Source organism: Polyodon spathula, chromosome 22 (assembly GCF_017654505.1).
Source record: "Polyodon spathula isolate WHYD16114869_AA chromosome 22, ASM1765450v1, whole genome shotgun sequence".
In the NCBI taxonomy this organism is placed as follows: Eukaryota; Metazoa; Chordata; class Actinopteri; order Acipenseriformes; family Polyodontidae; genus Polyodon; species Polyodon spathula.
In genome coordinates, this window is record NC_054555.1 from 25,606,315 (window position 1) to 25,631,261 (window position 24,947).

At 40.1% G+C, this 24,947-nt stretch overlaps 1 protein-coding gene across 8 annotated transcripts in view; it reads left to right on the top strand.

Moving 5' to 3' along the window:
- The window catches only part of LOC121297194 (nuclear receptor corepressor 2-like), a 127,817-nt gene that overhangs the window by 49,902 nt on the left and 52,968 nt on the right, over window positions 1-24,947 (top strand). For all 8 annotated transcript variants that reach the window (XM_041223320.1, XM_041223326.1, XM_041223327.1 and 5 more), the window contains exons 5-9: window positions 5,020-5,202; window positions 11,705-11,818; window positions 17,778-17,834; window positions 19,697-19,749; window positions 24,428-24,494. In XM_041223320.1, the coding sequence (XP_041079254.1) occupies window positions 5,020-5,202; window positions 11,705-11,818; window positions 17,778-17,834; window positions 19,697-19,749; window positions 24,428-24,494 (474 nt within the window). The remainder of the gene's footprint in view (window positions 1-5,019; window positions 5,203-11,704; window positions 11,819-17,777; window positions 17,835-19,696; window positions 19,750-24,427; window positions 24,495-24,947) is intronic.

Consider the following 24,947-nt stretch of genomic DNA (forward strand, 5'->3'; position numbering starts at 1 on the left):
ACTCTAGCTTGGTAGAAAAAAATAAAATAAAATAAAATACAAATTCAAATCTGACTCCTTTTACCAAGTGAAAATGTTTGGATGGAATATAATCCCTCTGTGAAGGAGACACATTGCATACCTCTCCATGTTTGTTAGAACAGTTCACCAGATGCAGTACTGCGTGGACACACACATTGCCATCTGCTGGAAATCAAGGAAGCCTGCAAGCATTTCTCTCGAAGGGGGCTGTTTTGCAGAGGCAGTACAAAAATCCCGACACAGACGCGATTCCTGCATAAAAGGTCTACTTTGCTATTGAGTCTCTGGTGGAACACTGGGTGTAGTCTCTTATAAGGCATTACAGTTCACGTCGTGTTTGTTTCCTAATGAACACTTTGCATGCACTTTATGGTGTGTCCTCATGGGGGTTTGTGCAAAAATCTAAGCGTGTTTGGATGTGTATTCACAGTAGTATTCACAGCATTGCTTCTATGACCTCTATGTGTCACGTTTTCTCTGCTCTGTGTAATACATTGTCACAGAGAAGTAAGTGAGACCAGAACATTCATGAAGTCCCATCAAACCTGCTTGACACTCCTATACACTCCACATATAACATAAACCAAAACGTGTCTGCAATTCCAGCCATGCACAGTTAGGGGCATATTTGGGCCCTTTGTAATAAGGCATGACTTATTCATTTTGTAAGGTAAACAAATGAAGCCATAATCAGTTCCTCCGATGACTGTACACCTGTTTCATGTCTTATTTTTTCATATTTCATATCTTATTTTGATGTTGCTTCTCCGTTAAACTGGGCTGTTCACCTTTATGTGGTTGAGTATTTTCAACACTGCTTAATAAGGCAAAATGAAATATCCTTCACAATATTCCTTACCAAAAGAACACAGCTTATAACACGAATCTACAGTATAACTATACTGCCAGAGAACGCGTGGTCTAGTGTTTTAGAGCTGTAGACTAAAAGTTCCTAAATATGCCAGATTTATTCTTGGTTACTACCATGCTGTAGGAAAGTTAAATAACTTGTATCTTACCTTGTGTTTAGCACTTTACAAATAGTGGCCCTGGGGAAGGCTCCTTATTGGGCCTGGAATTCAAAAACATTTTTTTTTTTTGACAAAACTGAGCATGTGCAGGTAATGTTTCTGGTATTGAGCAGCTGTTAACAGACAGGCAGTCAGTGTTATTTTTCAGACTGCTGAAGCCAACCCCAGCCTTCAAAATGAGTCCCAGATTGTGTGTATGAAGGCTCAGGGCTTGTTTTCACTTCGTCTGAGCTCCCAAAAACAGCCAGGAAGCACCAGGGCTTGATACCAGATGCTGAGTCTGGTGCACGAAGCCACTTGAGATTTATGACCTTCATGAAACTGTGCCTGGCAGATGCTGGATTTGCAGAAATCCTTGATTTATTGGGGCTGTGAGGAATCAAGTGTTACAGGAAAAACAGTCCTGTTTACACAAGCACTTCCCTCCAATTCACACTGCACTTCCTGAGCATTTACACTGCAGGGAGTAAAGGTGAACACTGCACAGTGCCTGACTGTAATAGAATACAGCAAGACTCCCACACAGTGCAACAGTTTGCACTGTTTCATTAGAGCTCCACTTTGTGACTGATCTGTGAAACTCAAGTGAGTTACCTGGACTGGTAATGCAATACAGAGGGAGTTTCATTATCATCCCTGTTGTGTGGTACCTCTCATAAAATCTTGATGCTCCAGCATATCTGAACTACCCTCATATTTCTGCAAAGGCTATTGTATGTGTACATGGTATTGTACCTGCAGTGTACCATGTTTAAACTCCTGTGTTGATTGGGTGGCATGGTCCCTTTAATGCTTGAGCTTTGTAAGTTCAGCACCTGCCAATTTAGCAAGCACAGGTGGAGAAGTTCCAGGTTGTAGTTCAGTTTGAAGTCTGCTCCCCCCAGATGAGGCTTGACAACGATCTCGCTATAGCTGATAGGTTGATTCATAGTCCTGTGTAACAAAAACCTTGCAAACGCAAAGCAGTATTCAAATGACTTTGTGGACAAGATCAGTAAAGGTTGTATGCTATCGGGTCATTCCTGCTGCCTGACGAAAATCAATAAGAGGTGAAGGGCTTTATAGCTGCTAAATGAAATACTAAGGATCCCCATACCTTAAATGGCTGCAATATTGATTCAGTACCTTCAGTCATCAATTGGGAGTGATTTATTTATTCTGAAATTCTTCTAAGGCAAAGTGAATGTTGCAATGTACATGTGTCGCCAAGAATGGGTAGTGAGCCAGCAGCTGTTTGCATCATGCCAATTTATTTCCTAAATTTCACCCTCGTTGTGACCGGTGTAGCCAATTTCACCGCTTCAACCCACTCGCCCATTCTGGACGATTAACAGGCCACAGCTTGGGAGGTCTGCCTGGATTCGGGCGACATACCAGAAGGGATTGCTGAGGTGAACTAGCCTTGACTTTCCTCCCTAACTGTGCAAGAGGCCAATGCAGCTCTAAACTCATTGTGGGTCTCCAGCCCAGATCCACAACTTGGCACATGTACGATTTATCTGTTTAAGGCAGGGCGATAAAGCGAGGAAATTATTTTAAAAAATGAAATACAAATCCGGATTTCAGAGCAAGCAAATGCTAAATGTATTACCCAGTATTGAAACAGAAATTGCTTTGTACCAACCTTATAAGGACTGAAAATGATGCACGGTCCAGACCTTTCATCATCCAAGAGCAAAATACTTGCATGGCAGTGATCCATCTGCTTCTAAAGAGCTGAGAAACATGCAGACAATTTAGTATACAAGAGAAGCAGACACCCACATACTTTATCAGAGGAAGACATTCTCATATTGTGTATAAACTCTGAAGAGTATGCTGGCTTTGGTAATAAAGCTAGGCATAAATAATGCATCTTTCCTTATTTGGTCATTGAAAATGTTTTTTTCTAAAAACCCTAAAGTTTCTGTGTTTTAAGTTACAGTAAAGGAAAATCACTGTTAGTTCATACTTGAATAAAATGACTTTCAGAAAAGGGAGTCGGAGACAACAGAAAAGCCATCTTCAAAAAACAGTTTGCCAGACCAGTGAGGATATCCTTGAACAAAGGGAGTCAAATATATTCCCGCCTAGACAAGATTATAATGTGTCAATACATTTCCTTTGTAGAGCGAAGCCTGTTTTTAAAGAAACATTGCTGCTTTCTCCTTCATTAGGGAATTCTACATTTCCACGCACAGTACTGTATGTAAAGCTGAGGGAACATGAAGCCACTTGTTCAGGAACTACTTGAAACCTAGTTTCAGAAGTCCGGGAGACCTAATTTGAGGCAACTTTGCTGTATCAAACCCGAAGTCTCCCCTGGTGTGCCATACAGATGCCTGAAACCAAGTTCCAAGCCACAAAGTGGCTTAATGTTCCCTCAGCTTAGCACGTTAGATTGTTCTCAGAAATCTTTACTGTTTTTCAGTTTGTATGCACAGTAGGGGGGGAATAAACTCTGTAAACCTTTCTATTTGCTTGAAAAGCAAACCACCAACAGAAGTAAACAAAATCAATAATGACTAGAAAAATATCAAGAGCGAGGCAAAAGCACTGTTAAAAAAGGCTGAAAATATACATTTTTGAGCTTCTTGCTCTGGTTTGAATTAATTGTTGAATGTGTGTTGTGATTTCTGTATTCACTCACGTACAGGTAAGACTACAGCACTGAAAGCACATTGGCTTGAACACAGTAACTTGACCTGTTCAGTTCAAGTTTATCGAGCTATAAGTCTCTGCCCGACAGATCAGTGGGATTGATTTTCATTTCATGCATTTACAATTACAAGCTAAATATGTGACATGAAAGGCATCCTGCAGTGCTTGTGGAAATGGTAAGCTAGAATAATTATGGCTAAAGGTCTGAATGTCCTTTGGAAACTTCCTGGAAGAACGGTCTGACATGTGCTTGTATCCTTGGCAATCCCCCATCTTCTCTTTCTTTGCTCCGGGCAGCAGTCCATGTTAACTAGGTTAGTGTAGTTAAAGAAGAACTTGAGGCTTTGGCATTTTAAATCATGCCCCTGAATAAAACTGTAATCCTGTTTCATGTTTACAAACTACAGTACACAAGTTTTAATACACGATTAAACCTGAAATATGCAGTACCAGTTTATGTAACCACTCACAGTCTACAGGCTTGATATTAAATGTTGTCACATTTAAGTGTCACTGATCAGACTCTCAATTGCTCAGCAGTTTAAGCCCATTTCAGGTTTTAATATGAACTGTGACTTCAAGGATGTGTATAATTAAAATCTGGAGTGACTCATTAGGATTATGATACAGCCTCAAATGGCTTCTCTTACATAACAATTTACAATTACTAAAAAGAAAAACCGCACATTGTAAGTTCTGATTTTATGTGGTTTTTGACAAGGGCTTTGTGACCTTTGCTATTGTACCTTGACCTACGACCTTCCACGACGTCCCCTCTCATAGTATGGGCACAGGGCAAGCAAGCTCTTGCACTTACAGCAACTCGCTTAACCTCCGCTGTCTGTAGTATTTCCGTGGGTAAATAAATAGTAAATGAATGATTAGCCTGGCTGAGGCACAGGTCCCTGGAGTTCAACAGCTGGCCCCCAGACACAGAGAAAGTGTTGGAGTCCTTGACAGTGAGGAGTAGGGGCGGGCGAGGCGTTCTGTGATAACTAGTGTAGAGAGAAGGGGTCCTGAGAGGGAGGCTTTCAGGGTTAACCAAACGGAAGGGCCCACCTGTTGTCGGCTCATGTTAGTTTGACAAGAGTCCATCTGGAGTGAGTCGCTGAAATACAGCCCTCTGGGAGTGGGAAGAGTGCCTTTTAATTTGGTGGAAACCAAAGGATTTAAAAAAATATATACAATGACTGTTAGATGTAATATACACGTTTACCTGCTTGACTGCATGAGTGTTCTATGTTGGTACGTCTTGCTCTCAATCTCCAGATTTGAGCACTACCCTCGCTTTGCCCCTTGGTAACACGCCGTTTCTTTCTTCCCTCAGGAGCGGGGCGGTGGGATTGGTAAACTCGAGCCAGTCTCCCCGGTAAGCCCTGCCCAGCTGGAGGGGGAGCTGGACCTGGTACCGGCCCGCTTCTCCAAGGAGGAACTGATCCAGAACATGGACAGAGTGGACCGCGAGATCACCATGGTGGAGCAGCAGATCTCCAAACTCAGGAAGAAGCAGGTCAGTGGAGTCGAATCGCCAGGGATTTGCTTTTATTCAGCCACAATGCTGTGCATTTGGGACCAATCACTTTACTAAATCAATCTAGACTAAGCTTGCCTAATTCACAAGGCAGTCATTATGTGTTTCTCATTCAGCCTTGAATGCTGTTCTGACATCACTAGATCTCAGTTCCTTTTGGCCCCGGGGTGAGCGTTTCTTTTATTGGGGCGTGTGTGCTGTTTTTTTTTTTTTTAAACAGGATATGGAAAAAACTCTCTTCCACTTGACAGAATGGAGTACTAATCCCAAGCGGGTCCATACTGTAGTGCTGGACATTTGTCTTCTGTAAAAAAAGCCTTTTCGTAATTGGAACAGTTTATTTTGATAGCAAAAAAAAAAAAAGTCCATTATATATTACATGCTGGACATTTGAAACCCCTCCACAACCTCATCCACATTTCACACAGCTCTTTGAGGAGAGCAATTAGTCATTTCAGAAAATAGGTTACAAAATGTAAAAAAGAAAGCAAAAAATAGCACCCCAGAAGGGTAGGACAGTAAGGCTGCGTTTCTGGCTGTTAAACCAGTCGCATTCTCCCTCTTGACCGAGAGCCACGTCATGTTTTAGAAAACTGCATTCCGCAGCAACGTCCTTATTAATGGGCTGCTTCCAGTGGTGGACACAGCCTGCCTCTCTCCCCCTCTCCTTCCTGCACTTGGCAGTTTTTCATGGTATGGTTTCATAAATCAAAGACACCTGTTTTCTGTTGCTTATTTGTACAGGGGGGAGGACTCGGGAATGGTTTAGAGTAGTTTCCGATGCCAAGGAAAATGAAACACTCCTTCGATGGCATTTTTCCTTTGTTTTTCACTCTTGGAACCAAAACATCTGGGGCAATTTGAAACGGTAGTGGGAAAGAAGGCTGGGAAATACAGCTCCGTTTTACCAAAATGTGGAACGTGGTTAATTTAACCAGGGAAATGGGTTTAATCTTAGCGATTCAGTATAAAAACAAAGTTTGAATGAAGCTTTAGAGGCTTCCCTCCAGGCTCTGGGTCACTGAAGCAGAAAGCTAAGCTAAGCACCCATGCTCATTCATGATAGTTTGATTAGGTTACTAGCTGCACCTGGAGTGAGCATGTTAGAAGCAAGTTGAACACGTAGCAATGACATGGAGTCTTGGAAGAACACCTGGATTCAGAGCTGAACACTCTAGGGCCCCTTACATTTTATTTTTACTGCAATGGAACATTTCCTGCCATTACTTACAGGGGTAGGGGTATTCCTATATTTAAATATGACAATGGGTCTTTTATTTATTTAGCCTATTTATTGGAAGTTAGGCAGGGATACAACTACATTGCCAGCATGGTGATGCTATTGGATCTTTCAGTGTCATGCTGGGACACATGACTGAGGGTGAGCAGGGAAGTGTGAGTGCTCCCTGATGTGCCTCCAACACTGCTGTACACTCTGCAGCACCTGGTGCTCCTTAGAAGAGGTCCCCTGTCCCCTGCTCCTTCCTTACCGTTGCCTTTGGGTGCAGCTGTTTTGATTGGTTGTCGGTTTCGGTTTTATGAAGTCCATTTTTCCAAAACTGTGTGACTGGCTCAGGGATGGAAATAAGACTGCTGTTGCATAGCAGTTTCACCCAAGTTTGTTGTAGCCACACTGTAGGTAGCAAGCTCAGGGGTTTCTTTTTAAACTTGTAGTAAAAGCAGGACTTCCTCTGGCTGTTCCTGGATAGAAGATCCCTGCCGCCAGCTATTAGCCAGTTGGAACTTCCTTTTACAAGGTGTTCTGCTTCATTTTCCAAAACTATTTAACGTCTTGAGCTTAGTTTGCTGCTATCAGCTGGCATCGTAACACCAGTGTTTTTCAAGAAAATGCTGGCTGTGGTTGCCTTTTGAATTGATTTTTTCACATAACCTTCAGGCTCCCAAATTGCAGTTGCATTCCTCTAGGTGTCACATGGTATACTTATATCAAAATATTTTCCCCATGTTTTTTTTTTTTTCTTCCAGAGATTAGATGAAAATACATTCTTTGATTCAGAAAGAAATGTGAGTGGTATTAATAACTGGACACACAGTCAGAAAAATGTCACAAAGCGGGCTTTCAAATGGACACAGGTATTGAAACATCCTGAGAACACCATTGTGTTCTTCTGCTTTTCATGTCGTCTCTTGAAGTGCTAACCTGAGGGTCCTTTGTCAGCATGGCAGCGGTAAGCAGAGATACAGCTGGAGCGTTTCCTTTGAGCTCTTCAATCCTGGGCGCTTTGTGCAGGTCCTTGGAAGAGCTCCTGGAGATACTTCATCTGCGAATGCATTTAATTATGCACAAACATGAGCCCTGAATGAGTTGGAGCTACAGCAACGGCAATGCTTAATCGACGGCATGAATACTTAGAACTGAGGTTTTCTCTGTTACTCTTGTACAGTCCTTTGTCATTTCTTTATACAAGATAAAAACCCTTATAAAACACAGGTACAAACGGCTGCAAAGGCCAGCTTACAAAAAAAAAACAGCTAAAGCATTACAATACACAAGCCTAAACTGTCGCAAAGGCCAAATTACTGTATAAAAATAAGCATTCAAGTTAATTTAATGATTTTAACCCTAATTTCTTCAGAATTGAGTTCCAAAGTGAATAGGAGAGTAGCTGTGCTCAGGCAGGAACCCATTTAAAGCCTTAATTAAAATCAGCTCTGTATCTTACTGGAATCAAATAAAGATATTTCAGTGTGCTGTCCAGCCTTGGTTTTAGTTAGAATATAGATGCAGAGTTGTGAATAAACTGCAGCCTGCTCATAAGCCCAGTTGGCAGGCCTGCAAAAGAGCATTGTAGTTCGGCTAAAACAGATTGATCACAGCTGGTGAAGTTCAATCTTTGGAGGAAGAAGTTTGTGAGTTTAAATCCGAAGATCTCTCGAGTCGACTTTGTGAACCCCTTCAACCCACACGTGTTTGTTTGTGTGCCCCTGTTCAAGGTGTTCTGTACCATTAAGTTGTATACTGCACGTGTATACCGTCCATTTGCTATTTATCTTTCTCATTATTCAGTTATCTGCCTATTTTAATCATTAGTGGATCTGAATACCAGTCACACTTTTACGTTACATGCTGATAGCAGGTTAGCACATCAGTTATTAAATTACTCTAAACTAGTGGAGGTGTTAATGCCTGTATTATCCTGCTCATCAACTATGGAGTGGAAACTACCTACAGTATGCAAGTTAATGGCAGCAACAGTCAGGGAGTATGTGCCATCTGTTTCTGGGAACTCTGGTATCCCGTGCCTATGGTTGCTGCAAATATTATGCAGAGGGAGGGAGCAGGAGAGCTCAGTAAATGTTTTGACACAGGTGGGGATTCTATTGATTCTAAACTGTGGCGGATCTTAATACTAAAAAGCTGATTTTCCAACGTAGGGTTAAACTTTCCTATTCACAAAAACAGTGTAATCAGCAGAGTAAAAAGCAGCGATAAAGGGATCCTATACACTGTAAAACCTGGAATGGCTCAGCTCACTATGCATATCACAGTGGGCGTCGTTTTTATAGGCTGCAGTCGAAGGATTGTGTGGTTTGAATATGGCAGCGTCAAGCCTGTGTTTTTTTTTTGGTTTTGATTGTTATTGCTGCGACACTCATGAATGCGTCTCCTTTTAATTAATTCTACACAGCAATGCTGTTTAGCTGCTTGGCCCTGCCGAGGTCAGGTTTATCATTTCAAAGAGAACAAAGAGCTATCCAAGGTAGAGTTTGTGTTTCATGATTAGGGGGTTGATAAAATCTCACTTGGCAGTTTATTAATTGTAGGTTATTTCACTGTGTGATTTGAGGGATGTATTTATACGGCACCACATTGCAGCTGGAACTACCTTTACCGCTGGCTTCGGCTCACTTTTTTTACCTCTTAACATTCTCTATTGTTAGCACTCTATAATGGTTTGATTGTCAGTAAAATCGTAACGCAATAACTTTGGTATTCATATAGTCTAGATAACTAGTTATGGAGTGGCACAGGATAGACATTATAGTCACTACCAGTGCCTCTAATTAAACTTCGCTGGATCGCACCAGTATAAAACAGAGCTACTGTAAACATTGACATTATATTCTACAAAATAAACCTTTTTTACTTTAAACCTTTTTTTTTCAGTCTGTAAAGTTTGGGGTTCACTGTGGATACTCAAGAACCAGAGTTATTCATTTACTGTACATTCTGTTTAAATGGAGGTCAGTAATACATGGGAAGGTGCGACTTGCATATTTGTAGAATGAAATAACAAAATATGAGCTGTCTTTGGGGCAAGAGAAAGAGAAATGTGTTGGGTGGGTGTGCCCTTTTAAGAGACTTCTGGCCACACACCTACTATTACTCTGATTCCTCGTTCATCTGGTTGGCCATTAAAATCCTATTTAAAACATGTGTATATATAGAGAGAGAGAGAGAGAGAGAGAGAGAGAGGCTTGGCCAGTTCAGGCATGTTGGTGAATTGTTACGATGAATACATTTTTTTTTTTTTTTTTTTTTTTTTTTTTTTAAAACATTATGACGCATCACCGCACTGACTGATTCATTCACCACCTTGTAATCTATAAAGTACTGCAGTGTACCTTGCATAGACTTTCCATATTGACAAGACTTTCCATATTGACAAGACTTTTCATATACAATACACGTTCCCTTGGCAACAGTACAAGTGAGGTTGACACCTGACCATTTCATGGTGGGGTTGCTCCATATTAAATTTGAGGGTAAAATAAGGTTTAATTACATTCTCGCAAAATCAGTAGCTGTATAATCAAGCAAATCTTTTGGGTTTCAGTCGCGGTGCTAAAGCTGAAGGCGCAAGAGGACATGCATGGTAATGTTTTTATTTAATAAATCCTGTTTGGAAATGTGAAAACCTTAGCTGTTTACATGCTCGTATTCCATATTTTCAATGCATTTAAATTCAGCTCTTTCTGACTTCTCCACAGTTATGAGATGCAAATAGAAATACATAAGGCTTAGTTTGCACTAATTTAAAAAAAAAAAAAAAAGCATTTGATAAATGCTTGCATTCAGAGGGGTTCTTTCGGAGAACCAAACAAAAGCCTAACGTGTAATACAAAGACAGATCCATTTAGTTTAGTTTCATTTTGCCTGCTGAGCGATGCACTCTCTGTATCAAGAGCTACTAAAGCAAAGATCTTAATCCAGTGCAGTTTCTATAGCAACCCAGGACAGTGTGTTGGTTGAAGGCCTAACTGAAACCCCCACCTGTCTTGTTCGCCAGGTTTTTTTTTTAAGGTGAAACCAAATAATGAAAGCAGTCATTTTAAGTACACTATTACCTACAGTAAATATTGTAAACGTTTTGCATTGGTTATTTGCTTGCAGCATAATTATTAAAATGCATTAAACCTGCTGTTTTTAATTGGTGAAATGGGAGGAGCCAGTTTTCAGAGAAGCCACGCGGTCTCTATTTGGTGTGAGAATGCTCTGTAGGTCTCGTCATCAGCTTCGAATCGGTTCAACTTCGCGTTTTGAAGCTGTGACTCAAGTGCTGTTGAGTTTGTAGGTGCTTCATTTTCTTTCAAAACATTTTGTGTGACACTCACAGGGCACACAGAGGTCTCGGTGACTCTACTGCGGGGGCAGTCGTCCTATAAGCCAAGCACAGAATCTATATAAGCAGTACCATAAAGATACTGAAACTTATTTATGCCTGTTTACTTTACAGGGACCATCTGTAAATATATCATTTCGTTTTTTATTTATTTATTTATTTATTTATTTATGTATTTTTTAAACACATTTTGTCTTTTGCCACTAATTTGTATTCACAAATCAAGTTGTCTTAACCTTCAGATGTTTGAATGACATTGTTTGGAGGCATCCCGAGGTCAGACAGTCTAGTCTAGTTCTTCATAATCACCACAACAGCGTTGAACGTTATGACTTGCCTCTTGTTTTTTTTATTGTGTTTATGTATGTTTACAAGTTCCCTTTTAACAGTCACCTACAGTATACATTTTCTAGCAACTCTTTATATTTACAGACAATACTGTTCATACAAATACACAATATAACAGAGACATTCAGCTACATGTACATTCTTGTCTGTGGTGTGCTGTGTTTTGCATATTGGGGTTGAAATGCAGTGTTTCACAGGCTGCCTGTATTTGTGAAGCAGTGTACAGTAATTGATTGCTGTTGAAATGAGTTAGTGTGTCCTGCGTGATTCTGTTTTGACTGTCCCAAGCTGTTATCACTTTCCCATGCGATAGTGTCGTCTCGTAGGAAATGGTTTACAGTTGAGCTTCCTGTTCTGAACAGCTCAATCTTGATTTTAGGTGTGGAAATTATTTTATGTGACTGTCTCTGGAAAATTGGTAAAATAGTCACTGAATGAATAACCAGTGAGTCTGTCAGTCCTCCCTTAAACTAATAATGAAAAAGAACGTTTGAAAGAGTGCCAGGGCCTAACATCATTAACCCCTTCTTTGCATTTTTATGTTACAGCAACAGTTTGAAGAGGAAGTGGCCAAACCCCAAGAACCTGAGCAGCCGATTTCTCCCCCGCCTAGTGAAGCCAAGCATCGCAGTCTGGTGCAGATCATTTACGACGAAAACAGGGTGAGCAGAACGTCTTTCAGCTACCACTTACATTTTCAACCACCCTGCGAATCGCTGCTAACAGGTCGTCATGGAGATAGTGAATCCTGGAACAAGGAAATTGCATCGTGACCAGGAATAATATTCCTCTCCTAGGCAGTCTGATGTTCTAAATAATTTAACATAATATTTTAAATTATCAAAACCGCACCATCACAAAAAAATACAATTTGTTTAAAAGCAGCACATTTTGGCTAATGTAAGGAGGAAATACTTCACTAAAAGTGAAGTTGTTTACTATTGCATGAAGAGAACCGGTATGCTGCACTCCCATTTTCAACGCTTTGCCAACTACTTAACAAGGAAGTAACTTGGATTACTTTGCCACCTTCATTATATGATTTAGCAAAGGAAGCTGATCAACACTTGCAGCTGCAGGTCAATGAATACTTGATTTATATGGTGTAAGTGGAAGCTAAGAGCAGCTCCTAATTCTGGTCAAATTGCTCCGTTTACAAATTAGTTTGGTTACCCTAATAAAACTAGTGCAGATCAGTACACATCACCAAACCCACTGTGCAATTTAGCAAATAATTAATCCACAGACTCAGCTTTAAAAATAACCCAAAACCTGCTGAAACTGGACTGTTTAACAGAAGCCGCTTGGCAAGCTGCCCTCACTTGTGAAAGGGATGGGGAAACCCTGAGAGCTACCAGTCAGTGATATCTCCTGGCTCCAGGTCCTACCTTCCTCTTGGGAGCCCTGGAATGCACTGTGTGAAATACCTTCAGTTTATAAATACGCCACAGTTTCTGACCAGATACAGTGCTTTCTGGATTTTGGAGAGCTGGTGGTGTGGTTTCAGTTGTTTATCAGAAAAAGGTTCTTAAAAAAACTAACACCTCTGCCCACCCAACATGCAGTATTTATTGTCTGCTGCATGGCACATTTAAAAATGGTGTGATAGTCACCTGTAATGTAGTTTATCCAGGATGATTTGCAAACAGTAATACATTGCATTATATTTGCTTGGTTTTGGACTGAGCACTGTGAAGGTTATTGTGATACTTTATGCCTTAAAAATGTATTGATGATTGTGTTGGCTTATTATCATCACTGGAATGGAGCATTGACATATGATCTCTGATTTCAGATTCAAAATACAATGTTGTAATTCATTATTGATATTTATGGCTGGTATTGGCTGTGATAATAAATCCTGTGCTTTTGATTTGCTGTGCAGCACAGTTTACTGTTTGTAGTAAGTGTAAGGTACTGCGTTGAGCATGCACTGTAAAGTCACTGCCTGTGATCATTGATTGCTGTGCTATTGAAGAGCTGTATGCACAGTCCTGGACAGGGGCTTGTATTCTTGGAGAGGAAGTTGCTTTCCAAAGCTGCTCGTCCCTCCTGACCAGCCCTTGTTGCTTCTGCCAGCGCCACTCCCTCTTCAAGTGTTTTCTATGCTTCTATAAATAAAATCTGTTTCCAGACCAGACGGGTTCAGAGGCTTCTTCTGGGAGTATTTGTGGAATGATGTTGGACTCGTTCCAAGGAATAGTCCTGCGATTTCTCTTCTGATCCTGTGTGGCTCTTTGAAGAAGCATCTTTTTTTTGTGTGTGTGTGCGTGTTATTTTTTTGTGTGCACATCAATAGGACTCTTTGAGTGTTATTTTAAGAAGGAAGCAGCAGCAGCAGCTCCAAGCATCAAAGACCCAGGACACATGTTATGTAATTTGCTTCTGTCACTTAATTCCATTGGTAGATACAAAAAAAGGGAAATGATTAATTTTGGCAGTTCCAGAATGAGTACTGGTTAGAGTGGCACAGAGGCACTTAGACAATTAAAATGCTTCACACCTAGCTTTCTACGCTGGCCTGGGTGTTTTTAATACTTGAGCCAGGGTCTGTCATTACCCTGCTTAGGACTGCAATAGATTCATACTGAAACCAGCTACAAATCAAACCATTTCTGTTGTGAAGGGAAAGGGGAAAAGCAGGTTTGGGCAGCTCATTTCAACTCAAGCAAAACCCTGCGTTCATTGCATTGACTCAAATATGAGACCTGTGGTATGGATTATTGAGTGGATTCCAAGCTGTAGACACAGTGATAATCATTAATATTGTGATTCTATTTAGCTTGGTTCCCGAGTGGATCACCTGGTAAAACAAGTGGTGAGAAGAGGAGTTGTGCAGTCAAGGAGCACGGAGTTGCATCCTGGCTGTGTGAAGCTGGGGATTGTGCAGGGAGAATTGCATTGTCTCTGTTGGTCCAGTGGGTTAGGAAAGCCAGATCAATAGAGACGGTTTCTCCTAATCATGCTACAGCAAACCCTACTGGCCAAGCTCCCTGGGAGCTCATACACCCACCTATCTTAAAGCAAAACCAATAATTCAAGGTTTATGCGTGAAATCTAACATGCATAAAAAAAGGGTAACGTTCCACATGGATCGTAGCCGAACACGTGGAATGCTCTATCAGGCTCTTGCTGCCACTCGATGTTACACACTAACTTGCATCTCAGCCATTATATGTTTTAGTAACTTGAATACCGTTGGTCATTTTAATGCAGCCTTTCATAGCACATAACTGGTAATAAGGCGTGAAGTCAATGGCTCCTGTTTTACCCATAATGCCGTTTCACTTGCTCTTGAATTATAAGGCTTAAAAAGTAAATAGCGCGGTTCTGACAAATATAAAGTTGCACGTCCCCATGTGTTGCTACATAACCATTTTGAAAAGAGCTTTGAAACTGGCTTTGTTATAAGTGTAAAACTTGTCCGGGTGTTCACAATGAAAATAAAAATTACCGGTTTGTTGTTTAACAGTTGTAGCAAATAGTGTAACACTATTTTTCAGAACCCTGCTACTCTCTCTTTAATACATCCTGTACAGCGCTGTCTATAAACTACTGTACTATAATGAAACAATATTTGAACTGGAACAGGTTAAGCAGCTGACACAGTACGCTTACTCTTTTCTGGTAAAGGAGTGCTATATTGGCACAATCTTCTTTTTTTTTTTTTTTTTTTTTTTTTTGCTCCTGTCGTAACGCATTGTTCCGTTGTTTGTTACTCCCGTGTCTCTCCGGTCACTGCAGAAAGGATAATGTAACTCTCTGCTTTGTGTAGAGTAATGCCTATGGTCTTTAATCCATATCAGCCTGAGATGGTAATGTGTTTTTATGGCCACAGGGAGGCTATAGGCTCATTGCAGTATAACTTGAGGAAACCCTCCAGGCATTTCTGTTAACAAGCTGCTGCAGAGTATGACTGGCTCATTGTCCTGATTTGCCTCTTGCTTGGCGCTTGCTTATTGTTTTCAATTCATTTGTGTTTTTATACTGGCAGGGGTTAGATTTCACACTGGGATACAATTCCTTTTGCAGTATTGTTAACCTGTTAATGCCCAATGTTTTTTTTCCCTTTTGGAGCAATATTTTGTCCCCTGTTGCTGTACAATTTTGTGTGCAATTCAACCTTCGAGTCTCTAGGAAAGCCCACAGTTATTTGCAGTTCAGTTTAAATTCAGCTGCACATGAGTAGCGGGACTGAACAAGGGGCATGTCTGACCATTTGAGCAGTTAAGAACACAAACTTCTGGGCAACTTAAGAAAAAATGGATTGATTTTGATTCATGAACTAAAGATCAATCATTTTTAATTAACTTAATTAAACCAGTGTTTGCTCACACCATATGAGTATGAATTTTTATACAATTTGAAATAAGCAAAGCTGTTCCAATGATATTTATTTTTTCAACTGGGTATACTATTGCTGAGATGGAAATGTTGTAATGTACTGTATTATTATAATGGGAGGGCTGCCCTTAGTGGACAAGTTGAACAGTATCTGTCACAAATCCGAGTAAATACGTCCTGGTGGGCATTAACATAAGTGAAAAGAACAAGAAAGATAATATGCATTCTGACCACTGGCCAGTTGCTTATATGCTACAGCAGTGAGCTGAAATGAACTCATTCTAATATAGCATTGAGTTTCTGCCAGAACTGACCGCTGCACTGTCCTGCACTGCACGGTCAGTTTTCACACCCCCTCACTTCAGAAACTGTGCATCTTAGTCATAGTTTTTAGAAGCAGACCGGTGATTGAAGAGGATGGTTAGTAAGCATGCTGAACAATGATCTAAGCACAAGCAACAAGAGACACATTAGAACAAAGGGACTCACAAACATGAATAGGGTATTAAACCGGTGATAAGTCAATATTATCATATGGTATCCCTTTTAAGAATGTTATCGCTTTCTTTATAGAAAAGGGGCTTTTCAGTGCTGTATGGTTATTGTGTTTTGTTTTCCATGCTAAAGGCTTTCTGAAACGTGACTTAATCCCCATGTAGTTTTTTCAGCTTTTCAACTGCAAAAGGAATTTCCCTACTGAAAGCTCTCCATTGTAAGTGCTGTAGATAGACAGCGTTGACAAAGCTTTGTTCACGCTCGACTCAACAGAGGCGAGGAGGGGTTGAGTTTTAAAACACTAATCTTACATAAAATACACTTCTAATGTGCTGGCATTCCAGGCCATAGCACTCATGCATAAGATTCCTCTGACGGTAAGATTAGTGGATCTGAGGAGTGACGGATTGTGTTTTGGAAACTCACAGCAATTACAACATGTGCCCTGTAAAATTACAATTACATTGGCTCTGTAAAACTCCTTACAAATTTAATGGAGTGTGGATTAAAGGGGAAAGTGGTTTTGGGGGGAAAAAATAAGCTACAGTACTACTCTATTGTTTTACTGTAAATTAATCTAAATGTCAACACTTTGCATTTTTATAGGTCAGTCTTACCGTATGTTTTTAGAAGCAGAATGCAGTGTTCCCTACATCTACAGCACTGAACAGAATCCAGAAGGATGACTGTGTACTAGGTCTTCAAGCTGATGCATTTGGGGGGAGTGGAAGGCTAATTGTTTGTTTTTCTCTGTATTATTTGCTTTGAGGGTATAAGAATCGTGCACAGACGAGAGTGCCATTTACAAAAACAGGCTTTTGATGCGCTTCGACAAGCATTTGTCAACAAGTGAAAATGACTCGAGACTCCTTTTATTTCGTGTTCGCTGTACCTGAGTTTGCTTCAAGGAGGGAAGATTTAAAAGATGAAACAGTCGGTCTTGTCTAGGATAGCAAAAAAAAAAAAAAAAAGTCATCTTTTATTCAGAATAACTCTGGTGCTGACCTTGTGTTCCCTGCTTCAGTGCTGTTTAATTAGTATTAGCACAGCAGCCTCTGACATGTCCAGTGTTTATCTCAGATGAGCAAGGTAGCGAAGACAGGAGAGAAAGAGTGTGCTCAAGAACCATGGTCACATGGCCAGGTGATGATGAATACTGGAAAGAGCACATCTCCCCTCTCTCTCTCTCTCTCTCTCTCTCTCTCTCTCTCTCTCTCTCTCTCTCTCTCTCTCTCTCTCTCTCTCTGTGTGTGTGTGTCTTACTTGCTCATCTGCTCTCTCTCGCTTTCACTCTCTCTCTCTCTGTTTGATAGTGCTGAGGTAATTGAAGGAAATGAAGTGGGTTTGAAAGTGAAAGATTCTGCTGCTGTCTTGCTAAGGGGAAGCGAGTAGTGTGGTGCTGCTAAATGAATGAGTAGGAAGAAGAGGTAGGGGTAGTAGAGGAGGAGGCAGCAGAGTCTGGTAGTACAAAATGTTTAGTTCTGGACATTTTTAAGGACGAGGAGTAAAAGCGCTTAAGGAAGCTGCTGAAGGTAGAAACTAGCATTTGAAACGTGAGACTTTTCTTTATTTTTATTGCCTCTTGTATGTGTCAGGAGCCCATTACTTGTCTATATATCTGTTTCTAACTGTGAGTAATCTCTCTGTTCAGTACGCTGGGGGCTTTCTATTAATAGTCCTGATTCTGGTTGCTAATACGTAACACACGTAGTGAGTAACTGGCACTGCACCACTACAGAGAAATAAACATCCTGATCTGTATCTTCTTTTGATTCCTGATAGAAAAAAGCAGAGGAGGCCCACAGGATCTTGGAGGGACTCGGTCCACGTGTGGAACTGGTAAGTGTGTGCGTCGTGTGGATGCGGGGAAGCACACTACAACCAGCCAGCTGATTCGCTCACAGTCTCTTATCAGGCAAGCCAAGCCAATGCCTGGCTGTCGGCTCAAAAGGAGGAAGTGCTCTGTGTGGGTTTTAAGTCATCAAACTCTTGCGTTCAAGCTGTCTAGCAAGGGAAGGGCTTGCAGAGATGTTGAGGTTAATTAGTAATATCACGCCGCCGGATTGAACAATACCTTGCTTTCTAAATAATGTATTGTGGGGTTGACTGTTGGTTTGTGGTGTTAGTCAGATCAGCTGATTCTGCAATGACTGTCAGTTGTCATGTGCAAAAGGCAGCTATCAGATAGGCATGCTAAATGAGTGAATGATGTATGTGTGTACCATAGTATACAGTATATATGTATGCGATTGATGTATTTGAAATCAATGTCCAAAGCTTTTTACTCAAAATCTTCATTAACGCGCTTTTTGTTTTAGAAAGCAAAATCAATAACACATTGGCTGTCATTCCATTTGGAATATTAAATAAATTGTATTAAAACATACGAAAAAAAAAAAAAAACATTGATATTGTCGTTCTGAAGTGAAAAGTTGCACCACTTATTTCCGGGGCTTCTTTGAATCCTGGTCACATTACTTTGGGAAAATGTAGCTACTGAGTTAACAGTCAGAGCCACTGGCACTACAGTGAATGATCCTTGGAGGTCTCCCCATCCAAGAAGTGCCCAGACCAATCCTTGCTCTTTTAATTGGTTTTAGACTGTCCCATTTACTAGACGGCTGTGTGCCACACACTGAAATCAGTTTGCTGAAGGCGAAAATAAAACAGACGTGTTTTTTCCTTGGTTTGCCCAATAGGTGTGCTATTTAAAATGAATAAAGAAGCTGGTTAACTTATTCGGGTGGCCTGTGTAGGTGTCAATTCTTAACGTTCTTTTCAATGGTAACTCGTTTATCATTTTTAGCAGTTCTTCGTGTCAAGTATCGGTTTTATTCATTTTATTCTTTTTAATAGAAATTTTATAACAGCTTTTAAAAATATCAAACCGATTAGAATAATGAAAGAACAAATGAAAGGTCCTTGAGGGGATAGCCAGAGTGTCTCTCGTCTCACATCCCCTGACATATTTACCACACTACTGGCTAGCTGTCGTGTCTGCTTTTCTTGGTGAGGCTGCTATTTGCATACTAAAGAATGTGCTGTGACCACGGCTTTGAGCGTGAAAACAAGCCTGTGTGAAAGCAAGAAGGCCAGCTAGAGTCTTCTGACTTGATTTGAAAGCAAACACACCGTTTCCAAAAAAACAACCAAACATCATTTTATTTGGGATTTTGCAGTTGTCCATAATCTCATAAGCGCAGCAGGGTTCAGATGTTAACAAACGGTCAGAGCAACTAATGTGCAGGGACCAAAAAGCCCCAAAGAAAGAACACGTGTCTCTCTTGATTTGTTCACTTAGTGGTGACAGCAAGGAACAAAACATTAATTTTCAATGTAGATTTTCAACTTCAAACGGGGCGACTTCGTTCATTTACTGGGCGCTGCTTCAAACAGAAACCCTGCCTCATGCGGCTTTATGTGCAACTGCAGAAAGGTCTGTGTCACGCACAGAGGTGAAATCTTCAAAAGATTCAAAGTATGAGGGGTCTGGAATGCAAAGGGTCTCCATGCTCAGCAGATAAAGAGATTCTGTCCTAGCACACTGGAAATAAATTCTCTTTCTAAAGAGGTGGGAACGTTTTCTGGGCATTGATGTTTTAGCCCGTCTTGTGATGAAAATAAACTTCCTGACTGGCAACATATTCTCTTTGAAATCTCTGATGGTGCAATTCACACTTTTATCTTTTCATTTGTTTCAGCCTCTATACAACCAGCCTTCAGACACCAAGCAATACCATGAAAATATAAAAATGTAAGTATGCAAGAATATTGTGACTGTCAGGTTAGGAGAAAGCCTGATGCAAACAGGCAGCACAAAGTCTTTGATTATTCTCCGATTTAATGCTTGTACAGGAATCTTTCCATCTGTTGTGCCCTTTTCAGGTTGAGAGAGAGAGCGATGCATCCTTGTGACCTTCTTCTATAGCCGGTCAGCGCTGTCTCTTTCTGGCTCACGAGGGTTTCTCTGCAGTGCCAGCTCTTATTTACCACAGCTCTATAGCACTGTTTTGATTCTTACTTAATAGGACAAGCCACTGTTCCTCGAGCAGCCCCCTTCTTCACCAGCAAAACAGCATCTAATTGTGAACGGGGCTCCGTGCCAGCTCCAGCACCGCTCCCTGCACACAAGCTGTTTGATCTTCACCTTCATTGGCTCGCAGTGATATGTATAAAGACCTCTGTGTTATTTAATACCTGAGACTTGCTTTGATCGCACAACAAGCCACTCTTTGTGCCCCCTTGTTTTTTTCTGGCACTGAAAACAAAGCTCCCCCCCGCTCTATCTCCATTCTCTATCCTCTCTTCTATAAAGCTTTATTGTTTGTATCTGAAGTTATTGATACCTGGTTCCTCACCTGTTTGTAAAGGTGTTCAGTCTCCATTTACAGTGTTGAGAAATGTAGTTATGGTTGAGGTAGCAGAGATACGCGATAGATAAGATGACAGTGTTGTACTGTACGTTTTAATTTTAATATGTCAGCAAAACTTGATATGGAAAAATGCAGGCAGTATAGCAGCGTCAGTCCCCAGTAGTATTTTATAATGATGGTTGATAGTCAGATCTGCCCCAACAACGGAATATCGTTTTTGCGTAGTTTTTAAGCTTTGTATAACACAGGTTAACGTGCATGTACTGTATGTATTCTCTGTTTTAAAGTAAAGCAATGTTTGTAGCAACCTTTTCCCTGGAATACTTTTTGTGGTGGTTTATTTCAGTTTGTATGTAAAATGTGATGGTGTATTTTATTGAGCTGTAATTCCAAACATCTGTGCTACACTGCTATTTAAGTACACGCTGGGTAGTTTTAAATCCCACCTATTTGTTCGGATTGAGATCTCAGGTTCTGACACCCAGGTGAGGCTCTAGGGATGTTAACTGCGCTAATTAAAACATGAATGTTTGTCAGTCGCTGCTCTCCAGAGAAAAAGCTGACTGCTTTGTAGAGAGCAACACTCGGCGACAAGATCAGATGTGGAGCCCATGAAATGAAATGGCGAGGTGTCCACCCAGCTGGTGTTTTTATCAGGGATAGATAAGGATCTTTTGCTTTTTTTTATATGTGACTCTGACCTGAATGACACCCACATTACTGGCGGCTAAGCACAGAGGGCAGCAGGTATTGGCTCTGTTACTGCAGTGATGCAAGTCATGTTGACAGGAGGTTTTCGTTTGTGAAGATACGAGTTAAGTGTGGATCTGACCTTGGCAAGCCGACTTGTTTTAAAATTGTATTTCAAATGTTTATTACAAGTCAATAGCCCTGTTCGATGACCACAACTGTTCCCTCCGGTTTGGGGAATGGTCACTTCTACAGACTGTTTGTGTTATTGGAAATGGTTAGGCTTACAATCCATAATTCAAAGACTGGGTAGCTTTCCACACTGCACCTGTAAACTCAAATTAAGGAAAACTAGGAGTAAATCCCAGTAAATTCATCAGTTTTATTTACTTGGCTTGAATATATTGCTAGATGTTTAAAATGACAGGTTGGAGCCATTCCTGCTGAGCAGGGTTTCTCTAATACATATTGTGTCTAGTTTCACAGAGCCTGATTAGCAGTAATCTTGGACATCATTTATTATAGTCCAGGACCAGGGCTAATCATGGTCTGTGAAACCAACATTTTAAATAACACTTCAGCTTGGTGTCTATCCCACCAACCCCTGCCAAAAAACATTCTCATTTCCAGTAAATCATCAATAGTGACTAGCCACCAAAGTGTGCATCAGGAAGGAAGAAAATGTGGTGTCTCACCTGGCAGATGCAATCTCTTGCAAAGTCTAGTATCTTTGACGGAATAGGAAAAGTAGTCATATATAATGCTATAACAGTACAGGGTTGCTGCATTTATTTATTTATTTGTTTCTTCAGTGCTTTGCATTGAAGAGCGCCTACCACGAGACACCAGATCACAGCTTATTTCTGCTCTCCATTGTAGCATCTTATTGGTGTTCTTAATACATCTGTGCTTGACATCAAGCACATGCACGCAGAGCCCATTGAGCTGAAGAAATTAAATGAGTTCATAGCTGAATACACATGTTTCCGTTCTGTTATATAAAACAAACCGTGACTGTGTAAAGTGATACAAGGGATTAAGAAAGGCATACAAAATGTATCATTCATTGCATAACGCAAATGCATAATAAATACCTATAGGAAAAAGTACAGCGCACTCAAAAGCACTGCAACATTGTTTCTTAACTTTTTAATTATTCTTATTCTCATTGGTACAGCGTGTGCTGAAGAAGGCTTAAGTACGGTACATGTTGTATCTTAATGTCAGCTTGTTCCTCTTGTCTTTTCAAAAGATTCTTTAATATGAATTTCAGATTCAGAAAGAATGTATTGAAAACCCAGGTTAATTCAATATGCCAATTTATTGTTAAAAATTCCAACCCTCTTCAAGGTTATTCTTCAGAAAATGCAGGCTGTTTCTTTGGCATTGTTAACTGTTCTTTATTTTAAAGGTCAAATTATTTTGCTGCCTTGTAATTGTTTTCATTCCAAGTGAAAAAGGGAACTGACATGCCACAGTAGTTCTGTTAAACTTAGTCAGAAATGAGCATTCAATTATTAGCTCAGTGTTTGTGTGAATAGGGAGACAGTCACAATGTTATTGAATTTCAAGGACTCAAGGGTTAACATCGCTGATCTAGATGAAAAGAGGGAATCCCCTCTTAATAATTATTACAGGATGCTGCAAAATATTTGAATTAAATTAATTTACTTGGAACGGATCAACCTTAAATGAAATACTGCTATATCTTCACTTTTTTTCAATTGTTCCTCCTAAGAGTGACAGACAGTAGAGAAGCTGGTGCATGGAAGTGTTATATGTGTCGATGGCTAAATGTGTTTAAAACATGACCATGTATGACACAATTAAACAGCTGATGCACTGGCTGATTTGAAGTGATCCTGTGTTGCTGAGGACTTCCCACGGATTAGTCATTTAAGAGGATGAGCCTGACCTCGGGGGTTTACAAATGCTTCACTGGTGTTGCTTCAGTGTTTTTAGCCAGTTTACCCATAGTAAGAAGGGGATAGGAGTGGCTTCATTAATTAATTGACTTATATCTTTAACTGGGATTACAGGTCACACAAAGACCCTAGATCACTGAAAGAACAGTAACGCGTTATTCATTTTATAATTTGTGTGTTAATTCTTGCTATAATATCTATACCTGGATTTCTTTGCGCTATAAGGGAATTATGACCTTTTAATTTAAGTGTTATTAAAACATAATCTTTTCAAAGGACTGCCTTCTTAATTCTTAATACACAGACAGAGCTGCGCTCCTTTCTGGGGAATCTTTTTAAAGACGGTAGACCTCTGCCCCAGTCTGAATCCGAAAGCTCACTGTAAAGACATAGATATCAGGGAGCTGTGATTTACAGAATTAGATATAGAGGCCGATGGCACAGGTCATGCGTGGTACTCGTAATCTAGTATGATCAGATGCATTTGTTAATCGGATCTCGTCAAACTCTGATGTGTAGTAGTGACCAAACAGAGAAGCCACGTTACTATACTGAGAATCTTAGATTGGGTCAACAGTAAACTCTGTCAGGATACTGTGTGGTTAGGATCACAGGTGAGGGATTTGAAAAAATGTTTTAGAGAGCCATCTCTTCAAAGCACTGGTAATCCCCAATATTACCACTGGTAATTATATAATACGTGCAAAGTCAGTTCACTTTTTTTTTTTCTTCAGTGACCTTATGGTTTCAATGTACTCTGTGTGTACATTGGAATAAACTGTATACACCTCTACATGTTCAGTACTGTTTAGAAGTGTCTTAACCTATTTTTCAGTGTCCCTGTGGAATATAACTTGCCTTGTTCTTATGCAAGCTTCAAAAATAACAAAGTGCAACAGCTTATTCAATGCTGACAAATTGTAAAGGAGAATAGGTTAGGAGCTGACTCGCCATTTGGTCATTTTTAAGAGCAGCCTGAATTAATAGTCTAGATTATTGTTTAAGCATGCAATTTAAAAAAATATATACAAAAGTGTTTTTATTGTAGTTTAAATATTTAGCAAGGTGGTAAAAACAAATGGTGTTTTGTTTTAACGCTCTTTTTAATCAGCAGCGAACTAAAATAAACTGAATTATATTTTTTATATCTCAAACATTTCATAGGTTAGCTTAAGTGGTAATCTACTTAATGATGTATACATTTATGCAGATTTTTTATTTTTTTTTATTTAATAAATACTGTGCTGTATCAGAATACTTAAATAAGAGTTATTCTGGCCTCTTGAAACTTTTGTCGACTCATTAAGCCAGTGCTATCATGCTGCATAGATGCTTGTAAAAATATTTATTTAATTGATGAAGTGGGTGGAAAATATTTAATTTTGTTGATTAGGGTCAACCTATTAATACGCGCCATTTGATTTTTTTCACTCCTTTTTCATAGAAACCAGGCAATGCGGAAGAAGCTAATTTTATACTTCAAGAGGAGAAACCATGCTCGTAAACAGTGGGTAAGTCTCTCGCTCTGGAAAAAGATGAAAAAAATAGATCCGAGTCTCCTTTGGTATAAAGGGAGGGAGGAAGTGACAGAAGGATGTACTATGTCCCTAAAAATAACTGGTAAGACCACTGTAATTGATTTATGCTTGGTCTTTGTGTGTTTCTTGTGTACTGTTTACTTTGTGTGTGTGTGTGTGTGATGGTGTGTCTGTGCTAATATGTGTGAGAGAGAGCAAACATTTTTGTATGTTCACCATAAACCACACTGGAGACTGGTACACTAATGGCTTTCTTGACCAATAATGAAACCAGTAGCCATTTCCCTAAAGCCAGCATTGTCTCATCAAGCAGTGGTATGTAAATACGCCTCCGCATTTGAAATCAAAGTAAGACCTATGGGTTCCTTTAGCAGTTCAATCAGTCATTTACGTGTGCACTGCCTAATTCAATAGATGTGCCAAATG